This window comes from Cyclopterus lumpus, chromosome 8 (genome assembly GCF_009769545.1).
Source record: "Cyclopterus lumpus isolate fCycLum1 chromosome 8, fCycLum1.pri, whole genome shotgun sequence".
Lineage (NCBI taxonomy): Eukaryota > Metazoa > Chordata > Actinopteri > Perciformes > Cyclopteridae > Cyclopterus > Cyclopterus lumpus.
This window is the reverse complement of record NC_046973.1, coordinates 6,910,122-6,937,143: the sequence shown is the minus strand read 5'-3', so window position 1 is coordinate 6,937,143 and position 27,022 is coordinate 6,910,122. Positions and strand designations below refer to the sequence as shown.

The 27,022-nt window shown below is 42.1% G+C and overlaps 1 protein-coding gene across 3 annotated transcripts; it reads left to right on the top strand.

Moving 5' to 3' along the window:
- The first annotated feature begins 764 nt into the window (after positions 1-764).
- Positions 765-26,889, top strand: mapk8ip3 (mitogen-activated protein kinase 8 interacting protein 3). Of its 3 annotated transcripts, XM_034539948.1 has the most exons (32): positions 775-1,784; positions 5,484-5,604; positions 6,088-6,158; positions 9,106-9,197; positions 10,897-11,005; positions 11,964-12,195; positions 12,342-12,444; positions 12,836-12,954; positions 13,762-13,773; positions 14,510-14,527; positions 15,543-15,600; positions 15,879-16,031; positions 16,914-16,971; positions 17,220-17,371; positions 17,530-17,586; positions 17,704-17,874; positions 18,569-18,728; positions 19,119-19,199; positions 19,680-19,769; positions 20,200-20,355; positions 20,545-20,710; positions 20,835-21,035; positions 21,123-21,306; positions 21,425-21,544; positions 21,799-21,879; positions 21,964-22,031; positions 22,264-22,412; positions 22,527-22,698; positions 22,825-22,938; positions 24,315-24,479; positions 24,983-25,129; positions 25,664-26,889. In XM_034539948.1, exons 1-32 carry the CDS (start codon positions 1,479-1,481, stop codon positions 25,789-25,791), a joined length of 4,014 nt encoding a protein of 1,337 aa, XP_034395839.1. In that variant the 5' UTR covers positions 775-1,478; the 3' UTR covers positions 25,792-26,889. The 3 variants fall into 3 exon arrangements, with proteins under 3 accessions (XP_034395841.1, XP_034395839.1, XP_034395840.1); XM_034539950.1 differs by lacking the exon at positions 14,510-14,527 and having other exon boundaries at positions 765-1,784; positions 10,900-11,005; positions 18,602-18,728; positions 25,664-26,888; XM_034539949.1 differs by lacking the exon at positions 14,510-14,527 and having other exon boundaries at positions 18,602-18,728; positions 25,664-26,888.
- Positions 26,890-27,022: the final 133 nt, after the last annotated feature.

The following is a 27,022-nucleotide window of genomic DNA, read 5'->3' as shown; positions in this document are numbered from 1 at the left end:
TTATAACTTCCGGTTTCAACTTCCAAAATAAAACAAACGGCTAAGATGTGACTGAACCAAATAAAATTAAGTAATATGACGTTTGGATGGAGGAAAGGATCATATTAATGAGGATGTAAATATGTGGATAGTTTTGTTTTTTGCGGTGGTCGGTGTTTCAGTTTTATTGATAACTGCAAAAAGAGAGAACGTTAAATTTCATAACATTTCTATCTAAGTCAACATTTCTATATAAGTCAATAGGATGAAGATATTTCATAAATGAGCTCACTAAAAATGGAGAAGTGCTTAAAGATAGAGTTCACAACAATATATATAGACTGTGTATTTATAACAATGACTCATTCGTATTTAAGGAATATTTCAGCAGTTAAGCATTGCATTTCAATTCAGTTGGAACACAAAAGACACGGTCAATTGAAGCAGCAATGGCTGAAATATCCCGATTTTTAGACAAAAGACTGAATCCTCCATTTCCAATAATGCAACAGTCCCACTGTTTAGTTTGAACCTCCTGGCAAATGCCCATGTCTTTTTAAATCCACCAGTTTTTATTATTTATTTGTAGTCTACAAACTTAAACTGAGATGAACACAATGTAAACATCTGGGTTATTTTCTGATAAAATAAATAAAAAGCTAACATTATCATAATGTGTCGTTTCCTTGTGTGGCTTTATTTTGAATTCGTAAAGCGGACTTCCGCTGTAGTCTGCCCGACTTGAAGCTGCTTCAATGCAGACGGTGTGACGTCATCCAGAGTCGGTCAGCTGGCTCCTCCATCCGAGCAGCAGAGAGAGCCTCTCCCATAGGGAGACATCACCATCAACGCCCGAGTCTGGCCAGCAGCGTCGGCCGCCCGCTGGAAGGGGGATCAAACATGGAGGAAACACTATAGTGGCGGATCGGGCGTCTGCGGGGATTCGGGAGCGTTAGATTATTTATTTAACTATTTATTTATTTATTTATTTATTTCCCCTGCCAGCAATGGCCGGGGTCCATGGCTGCGGCTGCTGAGAGGCAGGTGCGGTATCATCGACGAAGGCATTTCGCTCCTCGGCATGGGCTCAACGAGGGCCGAACCACCGGCTGGCCCGCTCCGCGCACACTGCTCCTCGGATCAGATGCTCTCTGCGGGGGGAGAGCAATAGCTGGGCCGCGTCTGGAGGCGATACACCCGGGCTGGTGGAGGAGGAGGGGGGCCCTCTTTACATCAAAATATTAGAGCCAGTAATTTCAAGGTTATGGGCCGTTACGCACTGCAACAGCCAGTTATCGTTCAATCAATCTGTTGCTGCTGCATCATGGCGTAGGCTCGTTGTTTTCTTCATTTGATCAAAAACACTGGGATTGAATGTGCCCCTTTTTTACGCGCTGAGCAGATCCAGACCTAGTGACAGTCTCACCTTACAGGCCTGAAAAGCTGTTTGAGCGCAGCCTCCTCATCTGGAAAAAAAGGAGCTGGGTCCAGCCGCCAAGATGATGGAGCTGCAGATAGACGAGGTGGTCTACCAGGACGACTACGGCTCCGGGTCCGTGATGTCGGAGCGGGTGTCGGGCTTGGCCAACAGCATCTACCGGGAGTTCGAGCGGCTGATCCGCAGCTATGACGAGGAGGTGGTGAAGGAGCTGATGCCGCTCGTGGTGAACGTCCTGGAAAACCTGGACGCGGTGCTGACGGAGAACCAGGAGCACGAGGTGGAGCTGGAGCTGCTGAAGGAGGACAACGAGCAGCTCATCACCCAGTACGAGCGGGAGAAGGCGCTTCGCAAGCAGGCGGAGGAGGTGAGTCACCCCCCCCCCCACCACCCATCTTCACGCTGCTGGTTCCATGGTCACGGTGTCCAGTTCGAACTGAGACACGTGACTCATGTTAAGGCCTGTGACATGAGCTTATTTTTAGTCTCGATGCACTGCTGACACATTTTCAACGCTGTCTTCTACCAAATCAGAATAACAAATGAGGTGTCAGAATTATGTAGGCCTATTTCCGACATATAGGTGAAAGGAATGAAGCACAGTAAAGCAGAGAAAATAAAGTCCTGCAAAATGGAAATTATTCAGAAAATACACTTTTAATCTTAATCTGTTTTCCAAGGATTTCGCAGTGACACCAGTTAAAATAAGATGCCATATGTCGGTATACAGTTACCACTTTAGGAGTGAACATGTGTCTGTCATCTTACACAAGATGAAAGTCAAGTACTCAAAGGTTAACATATTCAACTCTACTTGTAATAAATAGTTAGTGTTGAGTCCAAACATGTGTGTTAATGTGTTTTGTTTGTATTGACAAACAATATGTTTGTTTTTACAATACATAGTTACATTTTATATGGCTCTTTTATGAGGAGCTTCCACACAGCACAGTTGAAGTCTTAACTGCAAATGCTGAAGCCAACACAAAGTAAGGACATGATGGTGTTCATATACGGAGATAACGGGACAGCAGACAACTTTGAGAGATGAAGTGTGTGAGCCTGAGTCTCAGTGGGCGTTTTACATGTGATAGCACAGGAACACAAACACCAAGCTTCACCTCCCAGCAAATCTTGTTTCCTTCTTCTTCCCTGACCAGTGTAACAGCAGCCGTGGGACCAGCAGGCATCGTAAAGCAACTTTAATCCTTCTCCCATCCAAAGAGACCTCAGCATATCACTGTCAGCCCTGCTGGTATCCGCTTAGCTCAGCGTTTAGTCTGTTTCATCATCTGCTCTCCATCCGAGTCGCTTATCTGTCTTGTTTTCACTCTAAGCTGTTAATTGAGAGAGGACTTGCTGGTTCATATGACCTTTTTCAGTGTTGGCATTGTTAAGCTTATTTCAATGTCATGACAGCAAAACAATAATCCAGTATGTTTATAATAAAATAGTGTTTGCCTTGTAAGTAATACTTTAAACCAACAGGTACTGCAGGAAAGATTAAGAGCTGAGAGCATTGTTTTAAATAAAGATATGCCAACAGGCCCAACCACGTTTAGCTCTTTTCATAACAATGACACTGAAACTTAAATATATGACGACTGTATAACCCTCATGCATTAAGCAGCCGGAAGGTCTGTTATTTTTATAATAAGACAACACTTCATGTCGCTCAATATGCTGCTTTAAAAGCAGACTTTGTCTTTCCACCACATCTTCATTTAATTGTCAGATTCTTTTCTCAAGAGATAGATTTAAAACTTTAAAACATATGCGACTCCCACGTCCACAATTTGAGTAAAGCTCCCCGTTTATCTCAATGACCAGACCCCTTCAATATCAATTACATTCATAATGTTGAAGGTCGTGGTGAGTGTGGCACATTGACTCACACACTGCCTGGCTTTCATGTTGGACCCACACCTATCAAATGTTATGCCTAGTCCATATTCATATATAAAGCAACCAATTCAGACATTAATATATTAAGTCTTCTTTTATGTGCGTTCAGGACTCTACGGTTGTGTTGGCATCCAGTGAGAAAAATCGATTGACATCTTCAACTCAACTAAGTTGAAACATTTGAATGGGACAAATAAACAGAGACCGTTTTGTCTGACTATCAGAAGGGTGAAATGGGGGATGGGACGGCGTGCGAGGGGTGGGGAATGGTAGGAAATCAATAGTGCACAGAGCACACTGAGGGAGCCTGGCACTGTAACATGATTTGTGTTTATGAGGAGCAGAAACCCAACAGCAAAAGCGGAGATGGAGAAATAGACTGAAGTTTAGAAGGCTGACGTGTAGGAAAACGGCTAATACAAAGAAAAGGCAGCGTGAAAAAGAATCTCAGAGCCGCAGTATAAATAAGAACGCACCGCACCCTCTTGCAAGACACCAGGAGCAACGAGCAAAAAGCGGCTCAGATAACAGGGTTGTTAGACTCAAGCTGATGGTAAACAAAGCCACAGCGCTGTCTGCTCATGGATCCAGCAGATCCGGCACTACCGACTCAGCCATTTTGTAGCATCTTAGTTGTTTTCTGTCTTGTCCTGCGCCCGCCTGCCAGAGTGACCCATCCCTTTGTCACTTCTCAAATTAACACATTGATGGTCTCTGGCCCTTTACACCTTCTCTCTCGATGGGATCCGCTTTAGTTGGCTGCGAATGTAAAACTGATTTTGTGTTACTTGTCGTCTTCGAACCAAATGGGACAACTGGCTTCTTGTCTTGCAGATTCGACATGGTCGCAGATGCATTTTTCTAAAACACATGTAACCTAAGAATGTTTCTTCATGATTGTGTGTGATAACAAACAAACAAACAGACCTTAGTCGGTTCTGTCTCTGTAGTTCAGTGTAGCTCATTGGACGTGTGACCACATTGCAGTCAGACACACTTAGCTACGGTTTGTCTAGGAAGCTCATCATCAACGATGAGTTATTCATACTGGACAGAATAACACAATAAATACGTACATTGTGTTATTCTACCTAGTCTAGGCACCGACCCACTACATACTGTGGGCATCAGGGCTTTTATCGACTTAAAGAAGAGACTCTTTCTCTTTTTGTGTGAAGCACTATATTCTAAGTCCTAGAAAGCACTGTGCTGCCCCTCCAGATATAAATACAATAATTTGTATGGTCTGCATCTTTATTTAATGTATACACTTGTTTTTCCATTATTATATTGTTAGAAAAGCTCCAAAAAACAAAACAGTAAGACGGCTGTTTACTCAGCTTTGTAGTTGACAGTAATAATATGCTAATTACCTTTTTGTTGAGTCATATTTTTTATCAGCGAGGTGATTTGCTAAAGAAAACAAGAAGAGTAACACATCTTCTGCAGACGATCAGTAGCTGAAAGGACTAATTGGTTCATTTTCCTGCTCAATCCACTATGCTTATGATGATCATGTGCACAGTATGTTCTCCACTGTGCATATGACGATCATGTGCACAGTATGTTCTCAGTTGTGCTGGATCGCATTCTCAGTTGTACCCAACTGAAGGTCATCGCATTGAAGCCGTTTTGTGCGCTGGATATCTGCGGGATATTCCTGGCTCCATAGTCTCACGGCAGTCAGAGGATTACAGTATTAAGACATTGTGGACTTGCTGCACTGAAAAAAGGACGTCATTGTGAAGAGCTTTATGTAAAAAACGAACAAAAAAAAACAGGCAATGTGAAAGGGAAGTAGATGCCTTTGTGTTTGCCTGTTTCTTAGTTACTCGGTTAATGTGGACACTATAGGACCAACTGAGGTATTTTATGAAGCTGTTGACAAACTCCAACCTTTAGGAGACAAAGGCGTTATATATATATGATGTTTCTCACACTTTGACTTGTGTAGACTGCACTGTTATTTTCTCTGAGTCGCTTTGAAAGGTGATGGCCACTGTGAACCATTTCACAATTACTGGACGACGCTGTGTATTAACCACAAGCATCGTAATCTTATCCGATCAGTATACAATAATTACAACGTTATGGAACCGGACACTTTAAGTGCAGTTTGTGTAATATAAGGCCTACATTTTGTTCTTTTGTCTGCCATCAGAAATTCATTGAATTTGAGGATGCGTTGGAAGCTGAGAAGAAGGACCTGGAGGTGCAGGTGGAGTTTCTGGAGCTGCAGGGGAAACAGCAGGAGCTCAAGACGAAGAACTATTCGGACCAGAGTGAGTGGGCAGACATCTGTAGTGTCAGTCCAAGACACAACACCAAGAGCAAATAAACTAACAATGAGCATTAAAAATGACTTTAGTTGAACAGGCACAGGTTTGAGTGAAGGCACTAGTCGTGTACTTAACACCTAATCCCGTTACCTGGACATTGACTGAGTTTCTAGCTCTGCAGCTCTTCAAGCTCTTTTTCTTCATATACACAAATAAAAGAAAACTTAACACAAAAGCTAAAACAGGGAACTGTAAAAGAAAGTAGAAACACTTTTGGAGAACGTTTTATTTTTAGATCATAAGGCTTTTGTTGACTTAGAATACATATTTGCTCTCTTTTTACTGTAACTTTTTGTTGTCTTTTTCTGTCTGGAGTTCCAACCAAAATAGCAAAATATCTTAAATTCTGGCAAAAACAACAAAACATTAGGGTTGTGTCTAACTATTGGAGTCCCTCCTGCTGTTAAACTGTTGTGTGTCTCCCAGTCACTCGGTTGGAGGAGCGAGAATCGGACATGAAGAAAGAGTACAACGCTCTGCACCAGCGTCACACTGAGGTAAGAGCTCTCATTTCTATAATATTCTCTTATATTTCCATTGTTTTATATCCAAAATCCACCAAACACACACACACACATACATACATATATATATATATATATATATATATATATATATATATATATATATATATATACACACCTGTTAACTAATAGCATTGTGAATACTGTTCATATTATAATCAATTCAATTCAATTCAATTCAGTTTATTTTGTATAGCCCAATATCACAAATTACAAATTTGCCTCAGAGGGCTTTACAATCTGTACACATACGACATCCCTGTCCCAGGACCTCACATCAGATCAGGAAAAACTCCCCAAAAATAACCTTTGACAGGGAAAAAAGGGAAGAAACCTTCAGGAGAGCAACAGAGGAGGATCCCTCTCCCTGGATGGACAGATGCAATATATGTCATGTGTACAGAATGAACAGCATTTACAAAGTTACATAAACACATTACATGAATATGACAATGTATGAATGGAACTCCAATCCATGAAACAGAAGGAGGTAGAGAAGAGGGGGGGCGGGGCGCATCAGCAGGGCCAACGCGGGAGGCCGGCTCACCAGGCATCAGACACCTCCAGGTCCAATGGACCCTATGAGACGTGAAGTCACAAAGACTCCGGGGAGGAAGCAGAGTTAATAAGGTGCAATGGAGAGATGTAAATGCATCCTTAAGGAGAGAGAGAAGAGGAGATAGGTGCTCAGTGTATCCTAAAACATCCCCCAGCAGCCTATAAGCCTATAGCAGCATATCAAGGGGCTCGACCAGGGCAAACCTGATTCAGCCCTAACTATAAGCACTATCAAACAGGAAAGTCTTAAGTCTATTCTTGAATGAGGTGACTGTGTCTGCCTCCCGGACTGAAAGTGGAAGCTGGTTCCATAAAAGAGGAGCTTGATAACTGAAGGCTCTTGCTCCCATCCTACTTTTTAGGACTCTAGGAACCACAAGTAGCCCCGCATTTAGTGAGCGCAGCTCTCTAGTGGGGCAATATGGTACTACAAGCTCCTTAAGATATGATGGTGCATCACCAATCAAGGCTTTGTAGGTGAGGAGAAGAATTTTAAATGTGATTCTTGATTTTACAGGGAGCCAGTGCAGAGCAGCTAATACAGGAGTAATGTGATCTCTTTTCTTAGTTTTTGTGAGTACACGAGCTGCAGCATTCTGGATCAACTGGAGGGATTTAAGAGACTTATTTAGATGAAAAAATGCAATCCTTGAGATTTGCTTAACGTGGGAGTTAAAGGACAAGTCTCCGTCAAAGATAACGCCGAGATTCTTTACAGTGGTGTTGGATGCCAGGGCAATGCCATCTACAGAAACCACATCACCAGATAATTTATCTCTGAGGTGTTCAGGGCCCAGTAAAATAACTTCAGTTTTGTCTGAGTTTAACATCAGGAAGTTGGAGGTCATCCATGTTTTTATGTCTTTAAGACATTCTTGAATTTTAGCGAGCTGGTTGGTCTCCTCTGGTTTGATCGATAGATATAATTGAGTATCGTCTGCATAGCAATGAAAGTTTATGCAGTGTTTCCTGATAATATTGCCCAAAGGAAGCATATATAAGGTAAATAAAATTGGTCCAAGCACAGAACCTTGTGGAACTCCGTGATTAACGTTGGTGGTCATTGAGGCTTTATCGTTTACAAATACAAATTGAGATCGATCTGATAAATAGGATTTAAACCAACTTAGTGCGGTACCTGAAATGCCAATCGACTGATCCAGTCTCTGTAATAGGATGTCATGATCAATGGTGTCGAACGCAGCACTAAGGTCTAATAATACCAGTACGGAGATGAGTCCTTTATCTGATGCAATTAGGAGGTCATTTGTAATGTTCACCAGTGCTGTCTCTGTGCTGTGGTGTTTTCTAAATCCTGACTGAAACTCCTCAAATAAACTATTCTGATGTAGAAAGTCGCACAACTGATTTGCGACTACTTTCTCAAGGATCTTAGAGAGGAAGGGAAGGTTAGAGATTGGTCTGTAGTTAGCCAACAACTCTGGATTAAGAGTGGGCTTTTTCAGGAGAGGTTTAATTACAGCTACTTTGACGGAATGTGGTACATGGCCTTTTAGCAAAGACACATTAACAATATCCAACAGAGAGGTGCCAATTAAAGGCAACACGTTTTTAAGCAGCCTCGTTGGGATGGGGTCTAAGAGACAGGTAGACGGTTTAGAAGTAGAAACCGTTGAAGACAATTGGTCAAGGTTAATGGGAGAAAAGCTATCCAAATATACACCAGGGCATACAGCCGTTTCCAAGGCCACTCCTCAGATGATCCTGCTATTTAGAAGCTAACGTATTGTTCAGGAGCAAAGTTTCGCTTTTTTTAGGCCATTTTACCCTAACCACATGTTTTTTGTTGGTGCCAACTATTTTTCTTTAAAACCTTATTGTTTTAGATTTTAAATTTTTTTATCATAGATTCCAGTCAGCCATTGGTTTCAGCTAAGACAATGCAGACATTTATTAATGTTATAGATAACTAAACACAACCAAAGACATTAGAGAAACATCGACAAAAAAGTTTGTGCAATTAATGAAATAAGACTGAAGATATTTGTAATAAATAAAAAAAATGTAAAAGTTTTTATTTGTGACTCTAGCCTATTTTAGACTGTGTGGTCTTCTGAGTATTAACGTCATATTTTAACAGCTCAATAATTCACTATGTTAAATGAGTATTGTCTTTACGACTGTGAACCTGTGATAATGCTAAAAGAAATGCTAATAAACTTTAAACTAATCTGATTGTCCTTTTGGATCACAAAATATAGTTTATTATATATTTAGTTCATTATATCTTGTGATTTAATAATTATAGCCTTTACTCACCAGTCCAGGGGTATTTCTCATGCTTTCTCATCCATGAACAATTTTCTCACATATTTCTGTCTCTTGGCCTCTCGCTTCACAGATGATCCAGACGTACGTCGAACACATAGAGCGGTCCAAAATGCAGCAGGCGGGCAGTAACAGCCAATCAGAAACCCCCGGCTGTGGACGAACGTGAGTCGATGTGTGTGTTGGAGTAAAAAGGTTGTTCGTACATCTTTGTGTGGAGTTGAATTATAACTTTCACCCATCGTCTTGTTGCTGATGCTTCATGTTTTGTCCTCTCATTGTGTGTTGATGCTGATGTTTGTTTGTTTGTCTGGAGCCACGATGAATGGCTGCTACTCTTCACCCTTTCACCGAGAAGAGAGGAAATTATGAGCCTTGTGGGAAATAATTAGGAACAAAATTAAGTTTGCTGTTTTATTGCCGGCTTTCTGTTTTCAGCAATTGGCCGACCGATGAGTCCTGGATATTAATTAAGCATGAAGTAAGACGAGAGGTTGGACATCTGGTGCAGCTTCTGTAGCAGAAATGCAGTGTTTATAAAGCATGATGGTCGCATTATTAACACTGATGAGACTCGAAAGACAAATTGATGATTATCGGGATTTGATAAGAATAGAACAGATCTTCAAAAAGTTCTGAATTGTAAAACGAAAACCGGAGTCAACTTGTAAAGGTGAAAGAGTGTGAGTGAGAATGAGAGTGAATGGAAATGAATGTGTGTGGGTTCATGTGTCATGGCATGTTCCTGTCACCTGTCTTTCTCTAATCACTGTCTGTCTGCCTTGCTGTCTTGCTCTCTGTTGCTGCTGTGTGCACAGTCAACGCCACACATGGAGGAAAAGGTAAATCCAACAAGGTCCCACAAGTGCCCGTATGAACCGGCCTGATTTACTCTTAAAATGTAACTTAAGATTGGCTGATGCCCCTCCTCATATTTTTGCCTCGCCTCAAGAAATATTCCGTTTGCTTACCAAGTTAATGCGTGATAACAATTAATGGAATGGGAAATGGTTCAGAGGTCATGTGAAGCAACAATCCCATTTTCCAGTTTTCTCCTCTTTCTCCCTCACAAGTTGCCTGTCTGTCTGTCTGTCTGTCTCTCTGTCTGCCTCTCTGCCTGCCTGCTCTGCTTGTTTTATCTCAGTTTCCAGCATTTAAATGGAAATGCATTGATATTAAGCAAAATATAAATAGGTATAATAGTCTGCAGTTCTTGTGCTTTTACATTTTTAGCATTTTCTGATAATGAAATAAAACAAGATTGTATTTGACCATTCCACAACAAGCGTGAAGTTTTGTAAAGCAGCAAATATAAGTAGATGTGGATACATGCACACATAGTTTCAGGTAGTTTTGTCTCACAACCAAAGAACTGCATGTAGTTAATCAGCCATACAAGGAGCTAATTCCTTTATCATGCATTTAAAGGAATATCTTTAGATATCTTATCAGTGTTGAGTTCTGCACAAACTACCTGTAGTCATCTGTTTTTCAATGACTTGCATCTTTATCCTCAGTAAAGTAAGAAAGCTCATGAATGTGTTTTTCCTGGTGGACTGGACCGCATGCTCTCAGAGCCCTTGTTGCTTTTCATTTTACGGCTTTAAATTGGCCATTTTGCCTCTTTCCCTATCTTGCTCTTTTTCTACATTATTAATGTTTACTATATAATGATGCGGGTTTGTTTCAAGAGAACAAGCATATTTTGGAAATGTTGTACAGTTTTCTTTGTGCCTTGCATCTAACGCATGCCAGGAAAACCTTCGGCCATGGAGAATAGAAAGTAAAAAAAAAAAAAGAACGATTAATAAACAATAATCAGCTTTACCTTAATCCCCACCCTTATCTGTGTCTCCTGTGCCAGCAGCAAAGCGGAGCGCCCGCCTTCATTGAGCCTGTACCCCAGCGGCGAGGGCATGGTACGTGGGGGTCTCGGGGGGGCTAGGATGATGCCCGGGAAAGACATCTGGCAGGTCAGCGAGCTCGGCCGGTCTACCTTGTGCTCTGCCCATCAGGTGTGACAGACAGCAGCCCTGTCCTCCTCCTCCTCCTCCTCCTCCTCCTCCACGACCACATCAGCGTGGAAAGTGGAAAGGGCAGGGCCCGGCCTTACTGCTGCCCGTCCCGCTAGCCACACCCGCACGGACCACCTCCCCTCCCACGCCTGCTTGTGTCACTCTTTTTTTTTTTAATCCAACACTTGGCTAAAAAGTCAGATCTGTTTTGTGTACATGTCGACTCAAGCAAGCATTTTATTTCCCATGGAGTGTGTGTGATCATGGCGCTTCTCGCCCATGTGTCCTCCTGTTTTACTTTACTCCTTTAAGATCAAATTTGCAAATGGCCCTTTATTTCTTTTTCTTTTTGAACTATTACTTTATTTGTGAGGAGGAACAGCCTCTAGTTGCTGGCCTAGTGTTACGCTATGAAGACATGCTGAGAGCTTATGAGCCGCTTAAAGTACACATTTTAGGAGTTATGCCTTATTTTAAGTGTTGTTATTTGTACTGTGACAGAGACTTTGAGATGCTGGACAACTTGTAAAGTCCAACATTTTTGAGCTATTAACTGTCCTAAACAATTTTCAACAAAAAATATCTAAATGATTTTTATTCGTGGGTTTCACTGTCACTGATACATTTGCATTTTCAGACATAAAGTTGCCATAAATGTGATGGAAAGGTAACAACAGGAGTTAAAATGGAGAATCCATAATCAAAACAGCCACAAAAAAAGAATAGTGATAATAGCATGTTCTTTAAATCCATTGTGTCATTCATGATGACATGAAGCCTTAAAAACTTAATGGAATTGTACCATAAACCAAAGAGCGGCTAACAAGAAAGTCATAAATGTTGCTTCCTTCACTATATAATGCTCATGTGATGCTGTTTGTCTCCTGCTCCCGTGTCATCGTCTCAAACCACCCAGGAGGATGGATCAGAGTCCGACTCCGTGGCGGCCACACCCAGCAGCGCAGGAAGCAAATCCAACACACCCACCTCCTCCGTCCCCTCCGCCACCGTCACCCCCGTTAACGAGGGCTTCCTGCCGCAATCCGAGTTTGACGTAATGCGGACTGGAAACCGCAGGAAAGGTGCCAAGCGGCTCAGCCGGAATATGGAGGTGCAGGTTTCCCAGGAAACCAGGAATGTCAGCATCGGTAAGAGCATGTCACCAAATACGTCTACAGGCTAAAACCATTGTTCCCTCACAAATATCTGCATGTGCGAATATCATCAAAATGTTTGCCGCCCTCTAATGCGTTGAAGTTTAAAGTTATGTTGTGTTTCCTGCATGTTTTTCCAGGTATGGGAAGCAGCGATGAGTGGTCCGAGTTTCAGGAGATCATCGACTCCACACCTGAGCTGGACATGTGTGTGGACCCCCGCGTGTATGGAGGAGGGAACAGGTACACACACTGTGTGGCGCCTCTCATTTACCCGTGGCGTGCAAAGACCTGCTTGCTTGAGTTAGAAAGTTTTTCATCCAAACAAAGTCAGTGGCAGTAAGTTAAAATCACCACGGTGGGAAGTTGCCGCATCTTTGATGGACAGCAGTGTAACCCATGCACAGGAATGCCAAAACAAAGTCTTGTATTTTGATTTAAATGAATAGAAATAGCTTATTATTTTTAATTCATACTGCTGGTTCCTCATTGGTGTTTTTTTTTTTACCCAGCTGTGTTTATATATTTATGCTATTGGTGCTGTTTAACAGTATGATTTTTTGTGAAAGTCTGAGGACTTAAGTGAGATTGGTTGGTCCCATCACAGCATTGGTCTAATAAAATCTATTTTCAGCCCTTCCCAGGGCATCGTGAACGAGGCCTTCGGCATCAACACTGACTCTCTCTACCACGAGATCAAAGACGCCAAGTCGGACATCATTGGAGATGTAGATGCAGGCGCCGAGCTGCTAGGTATGAACACGACTTTGACGGCTATAACGTTTGTTAGTTTTAACGACTTTAATACGTATCTTAAAGCGTGGCAGTCGCAGCTTCGTGATATCCGTCCCTCTCGGGATGGTAAGTATTTCTCTACAAAGGAAATGCCTGAACACTGCCGCCTCCTTCACCTCCTCCTGGCAGTTGTTCACCTTGAACTGGTGAAAGTGAAGATTTTACTCAGCGACGTCAGATTCAGTGTAGATCCAAAGGAGAGGACGTCATGGCGGATGCATGTGCGCGTTACACCGGACAGCGTTGGCTTAAGGCAGGAGCTCCATGTGACGCTGTGTGAAATATGAGTGACCTTTCACCTTGCATGGTGCCGTGCCAGCAGCTAATCCCTGCGTCACATCATGAAAAAACAGTCCCTTTTTGGCTGCACGCCAAACCCCAGCTGCCCATTCATGCAGTGTTACTTTTATTATTTCTGTCTTTCTACTTTGCTTATTTTTACTCTATTTTTGTGGAAAAGGCATGTTGTGTTGAAGGCTGATTAAACAAATCCTATTTTTAAAAGTTAAATTTTTTATATTTCTCAGATTTCATTCCTCTTAATGTGTTTGCTTTGCTTATTATTTAATCGTAGTGAGTGTGTTTTAGACCACACCGATTTTGTTTCTCTTAATTTTTGGGTTGTTTTAGGTTTTGATTTATTGTCCCTAATTTTTATCCAGCAGAAATAGAACAGGAGCTTTGATCCGTCTTCTTGTCCATCTGATAATTTCTCACCCGTTTCTTTCTTCCCTTTTTATGTGCTTCTGCTGGTGACACCCATAGGGGAGTTCTCAGGTGTGTATCTGAACATGCATTGGTTGGTATATTTTTATTTTACTCTGTTGACTCCCATCTACTTTCTAAACTCCACATCTAAGAGCAGTTATTAACCAGTGTATACAAAGTTAGAATTGGCTCATTGCTATTGTTATTATGCTGCTATATAGTTATACATATGTTATTTATTCATTGCTTGGTCGTGTAAATGGAGATTTTGATGATATAGTAGATGCCCAATATCCATACACATGCAGTAAAATCTTTTTTCTTATTCCTTTAAAGTCACAGTGAAATTATGTTAATCTTTAGTGATTGCCTCATGCTACATCAGTCTGCATTCCTTTAAGTATTTTTTATAATGCACTACTCGACTACTAGACTTACAGTCCAACCCATTGGTTTAGAGCCATCCACCCAGCTTCATGTTCAAATAGGAAATGCATCACTTCACAGAGGCAATGTGCTCTTAAAAAGGCTGTTTCACTGGGACTTTAAAACAAATCTGTTGATATTTGCTAAACTCAACTGTTGGGTCACATAAGTCTTCTCTTGTTTCAGTTTGAGGGCCAAACAGCAGCTTTTGTGTTCTTTAGCCCTGCTGCTCTTCTTCAAGTCCAAAATAATAAATGCTTATGAGCATCTTCTCTTTTCCATACCTGTCCTTCTCTTTTCCTCTCTGATCTCCTCTTCACCTCTCTAAACATTCTCCCCTCCCTTCTTCTTCTTCTTCTTCTTCTTCTTTTGCCTCCAGTTCGTGATGATTTCTTCGGTAAGGCTCACTTTGCCCACGTTCATGGTCACATTTGCTTGTTACGTCATTCCCTAGCTTACACGTCCTTTTGGTTCCTTCTTTGTGTCTGTTGTTTTTGTTTTTTGTGTGGCTTTATATTTACATTTTGTACCACCTGTGCATCTCGCATACTTAATGTGTAGATGTTTGTCAATAATGAGCTGCTCATTTACAGAACATTATAATAAAAATACCTTTTAATGCGATAGTACACTGCTGGAGAAAGATCTTATAGAGAAGATGCAAAAAATAGTGAAAGATAAATAGGTTGTGTGGTGAATACGTCTTCAACTGGAGACAACACTGGCTTTTCTTTTGTTTGTCCTCATGTCAACATTTATCTCTGCTTAACGTTTGTGTGCTTGGCTTCTGTTGCACAGTGCTCGCTGCTTGCACGTACACGCCAATTATTGTCTGGCAATGATTAAAATAATAGAGATTTAATATCAAAGTCAACCGGTTGAGCATGACATTGACACCCCTCATGGTTACGGGGTCAATCCTGAATATATGTGCACTCATGGAACTGGGTAACACTTTGATCGAATGACGTGACTTACTTTGAGGGGCAGAAGTGTTGTTGTTCTTTACCTATGTATTGTTACAAGGTGGTAAACTACTAAACGTTAAAATGTTAGTCAAAGATGCTCCAGGACTCTTTGTCTGAAAAAAGTCAACTAACATTACATTTTTTTAATTCATGAGCAATATTTTAAAGCAACCCTTCCTTTGTCAACCTGATTTGGCTTCCCTGTTAACATGAGTGCTGAAATCAATAATCTATCAGTTTTAATTTCATTGATTTATTTCAACCTTTGGCTTTTGTAGAGGTTTCATTTGCTCCTCAACAGACACTTACTGGTCTGAAAGGCAGTGTTGCCATGTACAAAATCTGGTAAAATGCATTTTGCTTATCGATGAATGGATTTATTGACTTATGGATGTTTTCTATTGTGTGTGACGATTAACAGAGATGTGAATGTGACTGTTTCAGGGATGGGCAAGGAGGTGGAGAACCTGCTGACGGAGAACAAACAGCTCCTAGAGACCAAGTAAGATGATGCTCGATAATGTGTCTGCTAATGTTTATCCTTGCACACCTTCTGCCTTTTATCTTTTCAAATGTGTTTCATACATACTGAAAGATTTGTTTGTGCTCCAAAAAATATGTTCAAATGAGTGTGACATTCCTCTGGCTGGATCATGACGTTTAACAATCTTTTCTTCTGGACTCAGACGGTTTGCTTGTAAACGTGAAAGCCCAACTTGTAGTTTCCTCGAGCTGGTTTCGATGTCTTACTTCCTGCTCTCTCTTCACTCTGCCCCACAGAAATGCTCTCAACATTGTGAAAAACGACCTTATTGCCAAAGTGGACGAGCTGTCAGGGGAGCAGGAGGTGCTGAGGGAGGAGCTGGAGGCTCTCAGGCAGTCCAAGAACAAGGTGGACGCAAGACTCAAGGAGCTGGAGGAAGAACTCAAGAGGTGAACATTATTTTTTTAATTACTGGATGAGTTCAGGAAGAAAACAATATGCTCCTTTTTAAATTAATGTAATGAGAAAACAATGTGTGTAATACCTCAAGATAACGGTTTAAACTGTTGACCTGCAATCCAAACCTTAGTGACCCTTCGTTTCTAACCAAATGAATACATCCTGGCAACAGACACTGAGGAAACGTAACATCACAGATAGTCACTGGTGAAGTACGAGAACCAGAGGACAAAATGTCTGAATTCACATCAGGTTTTCTGTGCACACTGTCATACGGATTTATTTTCTTTACTTCCTTAGTTTCACTATTTTTTTTTTCAACCTTTTTTCTGCAGTAAAAATGTGCTTCTTAAACTCTTTTAAAACCAGTCTGTGTATGTGACATCTGAGCAAAAGGTTTCATAGTAAATAAATACATCAGTGTGGCAGTTTATTTGCGCTGATGTTGAAATAGGAGGCCTTTAACCGGCAGATAGATATTTGATGTGGGACCAGCTACTCCTGCCGTAAAGTACATTTTTACACCCACAGAATCTTATTAAAAACGCCTACGAAGCTTGACGGTATAAGTCAGAGAGGAAATGCATGGTAGGACATTTTGGGTGGATGGAAAGTAAAGAGGATCAAACTATATGAGACTTCCCACTGAGTTCAAATACTTTGCTATGCTTGTTTCCTGATATATATTTTTGTCATTCAGCAATTCTTTCCACAGAAATCTCTTCTACCCACAGACTTCAGACTTGGGTCCCTCAGGGACTCCGAGTCTCTGTGGACTTGTGGCATCAACTCATTCCTGCATCACCAGAAGTTCAAAAGCCAGAAAAGGGAAATATAGTTTGTGTAACAGTGTTTTTGCATTTGGGCTGCAGGTTAAGAGCAGAAGCTCTCGGTGCGTCCCGGGAAACCAAGGATGAAGCAGGTGATGATGTGAGTTCAAAAATGTCTCCGTCTCTTTGTGCATGGCGATATCCGCGTAATCTTCTCCATCACCACGAGGATAATGAGAATTTCACACTAGAAAAACTTTTATTTTTTGTTGTTTAGTTGATGGGTACAGAGTATTTTAATGCATTAAAACATGACATGACCTCTGTCAGAATACTGCACACCTCTGTCAGTAAATCTGTGTTTCCAGACCTTGTGTATGAATTATGAACTGGCTCTTGTGTGGCCAGTTTTCATCACCCATGCAGGACGGCGACATGACGATGACGCAGCGGCGGCGGTTCACCCGAGTGGAGATGGCCCGCGTGCTGATGGAGAGGAACCAGTACAAAGAGAGGCTGATGGAGCTGCAGGAGGCTGTACGGTGGACAGAGATGATCAGGTAGACGAGAGAAGGCTTCAAACTAGAGAGGAGCAACTTGGATGACCACCAGACGGGTCGGGAGCGTCTGCTGGGTTTAAACCCAACATGTGTGTCTGTTCTGGTTTCCCCTTACTTCTATTTCTTTTCCTTTGACTCACACCTCTCTCTCCTCGCAGAGCGTCCAGGGAGAGTCCTCAAATCTCGGAGAAAAAGAAGTCTACCATCTGGCAATTGTGAGATTCTGCTTTTAATAAACGTTTTTACGAGAGTACAAGTTTACTGATACCCTGAATTAATGAACCAGTGAAACATCAAAAGTAAAACCTCTTTTTTCTCCCTCAATCCACCAGCTTTGCACGTCTCTTCAGCACGTCGTCCAGCCCGCCGCCCGTCAAGCGGCCGTACTACAGCGTCAACATCCACTACAAGTCGCCCTCCCCCGCTGGTTTCTCTCAGCGGCGGAGCCACACCATGTGTCAGATCTCCACCTCCAACCGCACGCTGGAGTTCTTCCCCGAAGAGTGAGCAGCAACCAGCTAACATGGCATCACTAAACCCACCGTCACGTCTCACTAAACCTCCGTTACTGATCTTCCTCTCACTCTGCTTTGGTCTGAACGCCTGGTCGCTTGCTCGCTTTGAGGGCTTAGAATGACACAAAGAGATGAGACGTGTGTTTACATTCACACGTTGTTCTCATCTTGGATCGGTTGTGAATGCCTTCACATCCCATTCAGACACATCTCGTCATGCATGATTAAAGGAAATATTCTCGATATTGTCTTATGTGAATCTTAGGTAAAAAGCCTTTTATGCCGACTGCACAACCATTATTAAAGAGAAGATTTTATCTTTTTTCATGGTAGAGCTTGTAAAGTTGCAAATTGAACTGTTCAGTTTTAAGTGAGAATGAACATGACTGTCAACATTAATATACATTTATTATATTTAACTCTTTGAGTGTAAAGCAAGACATCTCATTCTCAAGTTGTAAACACATAAACATAGACTCAGAAATACAACACTCTCATACGGATACAAATTCTAAACATTTTTGAAATCTTTTCATCATGAAGCTTAGTTATGTATGCTGATAACAAATGACGTTGCTTTATTCTCTGCTCTTCATCTTTTCATCGCTGCTGGCCGGCCAGGCTGCTAACGCTTCGCTGTTTTTTCTCTCTCTTCTCTTCCCCGTCCTCCCATTGCTTCCAGACTGGCCAGTAACAGTGTTGCGTCTCTCCTCAGTGACTCGGCACTGTTGGCTCGTCGAGAGCAGCGACGTGAACAGTACCGGCAGGTCCGCGAGCACATGCGCCGCGATGACGGCATCATGCAGGCCTGTGGCTGGAGTGTGCCGTCTCGCTTCAAACAGGTAGGCACACACACGCACACACACACACACACACACACACACGCACACACACACACACTTACAGGTATTCAAGATTGTTTGAAACTGATAGGTGACACCAAAACATTTAAATAACTGATAAAGTATGATTTACATCCAAAGCTCAAACTTGTTTGAGTCCATAAAGACAATATGATCTATCCATGTTGGTTTTGGTCTTTCTATGGGATTTATTGACAATAAGATTAGTTTCTCATTTTTCCTTTAAATTAAACCAACACCTATATGAATAATAGTCTTCTCCACTTTGGTTTCAAGCATAAACATGATTTTTTTGGCATGGAATTGTATATGAAATGTGCCGGCGGACCCGGTGCAGGTGTAAGGCTAATGGGCGGCGTGTGTTCGTAGGCAGGGGGCTCTAACTCTGGTCTCCCTCTGACGGGGGGGCAGACGGACAGTGCTCAGGACAGCCCGCTGAAGAGACCACAGGCGAGTGAAACCGAAAAAGTTCCAACATGGCTTCCCTTCTCTTATCTCGTATAAATTAACCTGATTGAACGGTGTCGGCTACCTGTAATTCTGAGACCATTGTTTTGTGTATTTCTTCTTATTTCTGGCGACGACATGACACCCAATCAGGTTATTTCCAGTGTTGCTAGAATAGAGTTTAATAGCAAAATGATCTGACACAAAGATCATATGTTGGTGCCACAATTTGAAGAGTAGCGTCTTTCTAAAAGCATTATTTTTCACCAATTTGATGTGTAGCTAGATAAATCAGAGTTACACTTTAAGAAAGTGGCGTGACATGTTTCTTTCTGTGCACATATAAAGTGCATACACAAACTCTGAATGTTCCTGTGTGTTTCATTAGAAGCCAGTAACATGTCAAGAAGTTGTTTCTTTATGGAAGAAGATAATTCAGTCGCTATGATTGTCTTCTGATCTCTCATCACCTCCTGCTTGTAGGCCACTGTCGAGAAAGAGGACAACCGCATGAAAAATGTCCCGGTCCCGGTGTACTGCCGTCCTCTGGTAGAGAAGGACCCGAACAGGAAGGTGAGGCATTCAGGGGATGTGAACAACCGTAGCGCTGCTCAAAAATGTGTTTTAATTGTTAGTTCACTTGAATGTTATGCAGAAGGATTTATGTGCAGTTTGACGCTTGGAGGATTTAATATCCATTGGGGAAAGTTTGCTCACCTTAAATCTAAGTTTAACACGTGTAACTAAAAGCATGATTTGTGATATCGCAACGAGTCTGGAGGCCAATCGTGGTCCAATGTGCAACTGTGGCAAGGGGGGGGCAACGTCTCGATCAGACTCTATTGTTGACGTCCCACCTGGAGGAACAAAGCTTGGTCCTAATTCCTGAACCAAAATGACAATAACATAATTTAAAAAAGGGTGCTGTAACATTTAAGTCACTCTCAAGTGTTCAGGTGACACAATCTAAATGTTTTAATTATGCATGTATGTGTGCTTGTAGTTGTGGTGTGCAGCTGGGGTGGACCTGACAGGATGGAGGGCCAGCAGCCAGGAGTTGGTACCAGCCAATGCTCCGTCGGGCGGCAGCGACCCGCTGCACGCTGATGAGAACGGAGCCGGCAAGAAGAGCAGCCACAGCTCTCCAGAGAAGAGGAAGGTAGACACCCATTTAAGGACATTTATTACTTTTATTACTACTAAGAGTGTAGTTCAAAACTAACACTGCACACTCAACCATTATCATCAATAATATGTTCACATATTATGAATGAGGTTAAGGTTAAGGACACAGTCGTGAACCACGTCTGTCCTCTTTGTCTCCTCTCGACCTCCTCTGGCCGCCCAGTCAAAGGAGCTCCAGGAGACGGACACCATGAACAGTCGGGTGTGGATCCTCACCAGCACCCACTCCGCCAGCAAGGTGGTCATCATCGATGCCAACCAGCCGGGCTCACTGGTCGACCAGTTCAACGTCTGCAACGCCCACGTGCTCTGCATCTCCAGTGTTCCAGGTGAGAGGGGACGTCGTTGTTAATACTGCCGTTGTTATACACCTGGTATGTCGAAGGGTGGGAATAGTATAACTAAAACAGTTGTATCCAGTTGTATAGATTTGTCTTATTAATTTGTATCCAGCTGCCAGCGAGAGCGACTATCCTGCAGGAGAGATCGTGTTGGATCCGGGTGACGGAGGAGCAGGAGCGGGAGGCGATGACGCTGGCAGTGTGGAGGGCATGTTGGCCGGTATCACTCTTGTGGGCTGCGCCACCAACTGCAGCGTTGCCCGTAGCAACTGCTCCTCACGCACCGACACGCCTATAATGGACAAAGGACAAGGTGGGCTCATCCTCAATTATTATCAGTATAGAAAGGTGTAAAGTTAACCGGTTTGTCTATTTATTTTAATGGCGTTGTGTGCTTCAGCTCCCACGGCTCTGCCCATGAATGGGAAGAGTCACCCGGCCCAGTCGGCTGAGGAGGCCATGGAGGCCACCGAGGTTTCCGATTCAACGGCCAGCCACACAGAGCTGAGATCTGGACCCCCGGGGCCATTTACCGAGCACGTCTTCACCGACCCCCAGCCTCGTCTATCGGACATCTCTGACAGGTAGGAGTCCAGAGTCTATCTGTTTAAAGACCATCAGGAATGGCATGATTAAACATATGAACACGTCCACGGGGAAATAAGTGTATAAGATAAGTGTGTATGTCGTCTGTACACACAGGAGCGCATGTCAGTCCAAAGAGGAAACTTGTCAGCATCAAGAGTCGGAGGACGGAAATGAGGAGACCAAGAGCTACACCAGCGTGGCCCCCACTATGTGGCTCGGGGCCCAGAACGGCTGGTAAGTCACTCATTAAGATCTACTCGCAACTTCAGCGGAAGCCACACAGAAATCACATCTTACAACCATTTCCTTACCCACAAGTATATATTTCTACTGTTTATTTTTGAAGAAATTAGTCACACTCTGGATGGGAAGACTCGTTTTGTGTCTTCCATCCGAGTAGCACATACAAATATCATGACATGCTTCTTTTGAACTCTATATGCAGTTTGGTTTTGCTCTGGAGTATCTTGCCTCTGTTCTCCCTCAAGGCTCTACGTCCACTCAGCAGTTGGAAACTGGAAGAAGTGCCTCCACTCCATCAAACTCAAAGACTCTGTGCTCAGTCTGGTGTAAGTGGTGACAGTTAAACTCTGTAATAAGAGCTAAGTGTTGTTAACTTCTGTAACTGCAGCGCTCTCCTCTCTTATTGTAAGACATGTGAAAGGTCGCGTGCTGGTCGCCCTCGCTGACGGGACCCTCGCCATATTCCATCGATCGGAGGGTATTTGGATTTTAAATATTTGTTTAAGCAGAATGCCCATACATCAAACTTCTAAGAAAAGCCCAACTTAAGCTGAAAGTCACAAAAGTTATGTTTTTAAAGATCTCCTATCGCTGCTTCATTGATCAGCACTGATGTGAAATAGTTTGTTTTGTGTTGACATGAATGCAACTAGTAATTTGTCAGTTAATAATAGATCATAATAACTTTATTTGTGTGGTTTTGTCAACAGATGGCCAGTGGGATTTGTCCAACTACCACCTCATGGACCTCGGTCGGCCACACCACTCAATCCGCTGCATGGCTGTCGTGCATGATAAGGTTTGGTGCGGCTACAAGAACAAGATCCACGTAATCCAGCCCAAGAGCATGCAGATCGAGGTGAGCTAAGAATCCGCGGTCACGTCATCCCGTTAACAAATGAGACCGACAATAACATAAAACTCTGACAGTGAGTTAATCTACTCAACACATCATTCTCTCACGGCTCTGTAGAAGTCCTTCGACGCCCACCCTCGCAGGGAGAGTCAGGTGCGGCAGCTGGCGTGGATCGGTGATGGTGTTTGGGTGTCCATCAGGCTGGACTCCACCCTGCGGCTCTACCATGCGCACACACACCAGCATCTCCAGGATGTGGACATTGAGCCGTACGTCAGCAAGATGCTGGGTGAGATGACGAACTCTTGGGAGAATCCGTGGACACTTTGATTAAGTTCACTGCTCAATGTGGACGATGCTGGTGTTTGGTTCCCACTGCCCTGTTCTCTCCATTCACTCTGCTTGTAATTCACAGGCACTGGCAAGCTGGGCTTCTCTTTTGTGCGAATTACAGCACTTTTGATTGGTGGAAATCGTCTCTGGGTAGGAACTGGAAACGGCGTGATCATCTCCATCCCACTGACAGAGAGTGAGTTTGATTTAAACGGCTCATAACAAGTGACTTGCCAAACGTGTGGCGCGAGCTTTGTTTCAAATACAGATACAAACGGTGAAAGCAGTGCCTGTCTAGTGGTAGAAGAGGGGAAGCCTCTTTTCTCTGTCCGCTGCAACCACAATCTTTTAATCCACATTTGAGGGGTTTTCTGGGGATTAATCAATAGTGATTAGCAGTCGAAGTCTCATCAAAAACTTCAGTTTTCAGTGGTCTTTAAATCTCCTTGAGGCAATGTTCTGCAAGGAGGATATTTTGTGGTAAGATTTGTTTGTCTGTATGTTACTTATCTCAAGATTATTGGGAGTTTTTGGTGTTGATTTATTTTAATCCAGCAGCACCATCTTGTGGTCACTTAACATTTTGGATTGAAACCCCTAAACCATGAGATGTAGAGAAAGAACATTGTTTTCCTGGATTCCTGAGTTTCATACAAATCGGACATGACTTTACTTATTATTATGTATTTATTTTTCAGACACTGCAGAAACTAACAGCAGCTCACATCTTATCAAATTGTATCATTAGGTAGCTAAACGGACCAGGAAGGGGTCAATTTCCCCCACATACTGCGTTTATCTGTGCTCTTCTTTAGCGTACTCCCTCCTCTCCGCCTGAACTCGTCTTTCTTTTCACCTTCTGTTTTCCTGCCTCCCCTCAGTGGAAACCAGTGGTTTCCCCTCTTTCACAGACAGTCTTGGTCATAACTGTTACTGTCCTCTTTCTCCTCTACTTTTCCCCCTCCTCCTCCTCCCCCTTTCCTCCGCCTCCTGTAGCGGTGGTCCTCCACCGAGGACAGCTCCTTGGTTTGAGGGGTAAGTGGGAGCGCTCCGTCCCTCCTGCTGTTGTGATCTACCTTTTCTTGCCCAGTCGAACCTTCATGTCCCCTGCAACAGAGTCTGCAGAGTGAAGCTTCCTGTTTTGTAATACTTACTTAAATGTGAACGCCATTAAATATTAGGCACTCAATTAGTCCTTTTTGAGAAGTGAACATTGAGCTTAAAGTCACCAAAATGATGTGTGTGCAATTCTTTGTCTTTTTACTGTCATTAAGAGCAGGGCTTTGCATGTTGTTATTATTATTATTATTATTATTATTGTGCTTTACTGCATCGATGCCTAAAAGATGTTTGTGCATTGCATGGAGAAAAAAAAAGTGCTTTAAGTGTCTTAAATCTTTTCTCTTTTTTTATATTCTAAAATCACTTCTCATTTTCAGTTGATCTGTGGAAATATATGGATGTTGTGGGTGTTTATTAATTGTTGTAATCCTTGTCATGCTACCACATATGATTTGCTATTAAAACCTCCTAGTTGGTTAGTTTTTTACTCCCGTGTGTTTCTTCCCTCAGCCAACAAGGTGTCTCCTACATCGTCCGGGGGAGTGATCCATGTGTATGGGGACGACGGTTCTGAGAAGAGCACCGGCAGCTTCATCCCGTACTGCTCCATGGCACAAGCCCAGCTGTGTTTCCATGGACACCGAGATGCTGTCAAGTTCTTTGTCTCTGTCCCCGGTAAGCACCAATACTATGACGTTCCTCTTTGTGCCCACTAACCAGCGCAAAGCATTTTTGGTTAAAAAAAGAGATTTAATACACACATTTAATATAGAATATATACCATTCAGTTGTTTTTTTTCCGACCTACTATACTGTTACTTTTTTCAAATTTTTTTCAAATTTTTTTCAAATTTTTAAAAAAATACTATGCAATGACTATTTTGTGTTATTATACAATGACTTTATGGACATACTTACTATAACTTTTAAAGAGATGTTGTAGTGTGATATTTTATGTTTTTTGACATACTATACTACGACATTTAATTTGTTTTTTATGATGCACTATATATATATATATATATATATATATATATATATATATATATATATATATATGATATATGATATACTACATTTTTATGACACAAAAAAAATACACACAAATGTGTATCAGGTTAAAATGATGACAAAATGGATGTAAACCATAACTTGACATTTGTCTTCTGCGTGACAAGGCAATGTTCTGGCCACACTAAACGGCAGCGTGCTGGACAGTCCATCGGAGGGGCAGGGCTCAACAGCGCCCCCAGAGGCGGAGGCCCAGAGTGTTCACAACGTGCTGGTGCTGAGTGGAGGAGAGGGCTACATCGACTTCCGTATAGGTGAGCAGTCACACCTTCACATAAACATGATGCCATATACACATATATGTATGATGAGAAGAAAAGCACTCAAATTATGTTTCTGCATATTGACAGTTTATTTGCACTGTATTATTATCAGTACTGATGTCGCTGTTATTATTAACAAGTTTTCCTCTCAACAGTGTAATTTAAGTCTCCATGGCTTCAACTATTCTGTTAACAATTTTGTGAGAATAGCCATTATATATATATATATATATAATATAAATAAAGTGCTTTTCTATAAATATATTTATATAAATATAGATATATTCATATATATATTCATATTTATATATATATTCATATATATATATATATATATATATATATATATATATATATATATTATGTCAAATAGTTCTTTGAATTTGTATTGAGCTTTAATTATTTCCTGATGTTTTAAACAAATGCAAGCATATGTTGGTTTGGAAAATAAGGAACTAAAAAGACTTTAACATATCAGCAAAATGAAGTTCAGTGTTAAATGTTCTGTTTACCCGTTTTCCTCAGGAGATGGAGAGGACGATGAGACGGAGGAAGGAGACAGTGGTGGAACGTCTTCGCAGATCAAACCTGCTTTGTGTAAAGCTGAGCGAAGCCACATTATCGTCTGGCAAGTGTCTTACATACCAGAGTGACACCCGGATCTGCTTTAACACCCACACCCACTCATCTCCTTCAATAAATCTCTTCCTGCCCCCAAAAGTTTCCAGCCACCCGAGCCTTGTAATTATCCCCGGTCGTGTAAAAGTTCCTTCTTGACTCTAAAACGACCCTCCAAGCCATGTATGGTCCCTTGTAACTATTATATCCCCTCCCACCCCGTCACCGTGTAACTTTAAGGCCTTGTAAGTACCTCCTCTGATCTAGTAACCTGCCTGCCATCCTGTTTCTGTCCCACCCAGGGCATTTTAACTATCATGAGCCTTGTAACCCAGCCATATAACTACCTCCCTCCTCTGTATCGATCTTATATTCACCCTGTAAGCACACTGTATCTCTTCCTATATTTACCTCAATTGTCCTGCATCTGCCCCAGAGTTACTCCTCTTCTTCCTCCACTTAGTTTGTCATCTGTGAAGCCTCCACCTCATCTTATCGCAAAGCCCAGAGCTCAAACGTGCATCAATTGTACCAATAACAAAAAATAAAATCCAAGAACACGTGTACAGAAATGTGAATGAAAACACTGACTTGCATTTCCACCAGAAATCTGATTTTTTTCTAACTGCTAATCAGCAACTCCTTGACCGTTAATGCCGTCATTTTTCTTTAAATGGATGAAGAGGTGTTTACGGATCGACAGTGTGTGTGAGTAAAAACAAAATCCGAGGAGACGGATTTTAAGATTGTAGTGTTTACTGAACCAGTTTGGATCACATGTTCCAACATGGAACAAATGGAAAGTCAAAATTTAGGTGAAAAACAGAAGTTTGGGCTTTACGAGGCTCGATTAATGATTTTCTACCCTGATGAAAACAAAAGCCCTCGTGAGGATGTAATGACCGGAAGTATCTGGTGCCTGATGTGAATCAGAATCATGTGAACAATTGAAAAGCATGCGACGCTTAATGTGTCACGGCTTCAGTCCCAGACTCGCTCCTCTCATCTGACTGGCTGTTGATCAGGCGGTTCGTTGTAAAGCAGGTGAACAGTGATGTGTCGTCATTCTGTGTACAGGGAATATTGTAGAAGTCCAGACACACTGAAGCCCATCCTCTTTGTTCAGTATGGAAATTCATGCATTGATCTCTGTGTGGATTAAATATTAAACATATTTGTGTGCTGAAAAAAAACGTACAGCTGATGTGTTTGTGTCTTACTTTACAAAACAAACATAATAACTGACTCAACATGTAAAAAAAATGA

Excerpts from the sequence above, each read along its gene's own strand:
- mapk8ip3 (XM_034539948.1), top strand. The coding sequence starts at position 1,479 with ATGATGGAGCTGCAGATAGACGAGGTGGTCTACCAGGACGACTACGGC. Across the intron at positions 12,445-12,835 it reads GTGTATGGAGGAGGGAACAG|CCCTTCCCAGGGCATCGTGA; the intron begins GTACACACACTG and ends ATCTATTTTCAG. Across the intron at positions 20,356-20,544 it reads GCTCTCCAGAGAAGAGGAAG|TCAAAGGAGCTCCAGGAGAC; the intron begins GTAGACACCCAT and ends CTGGCCGCCCAG.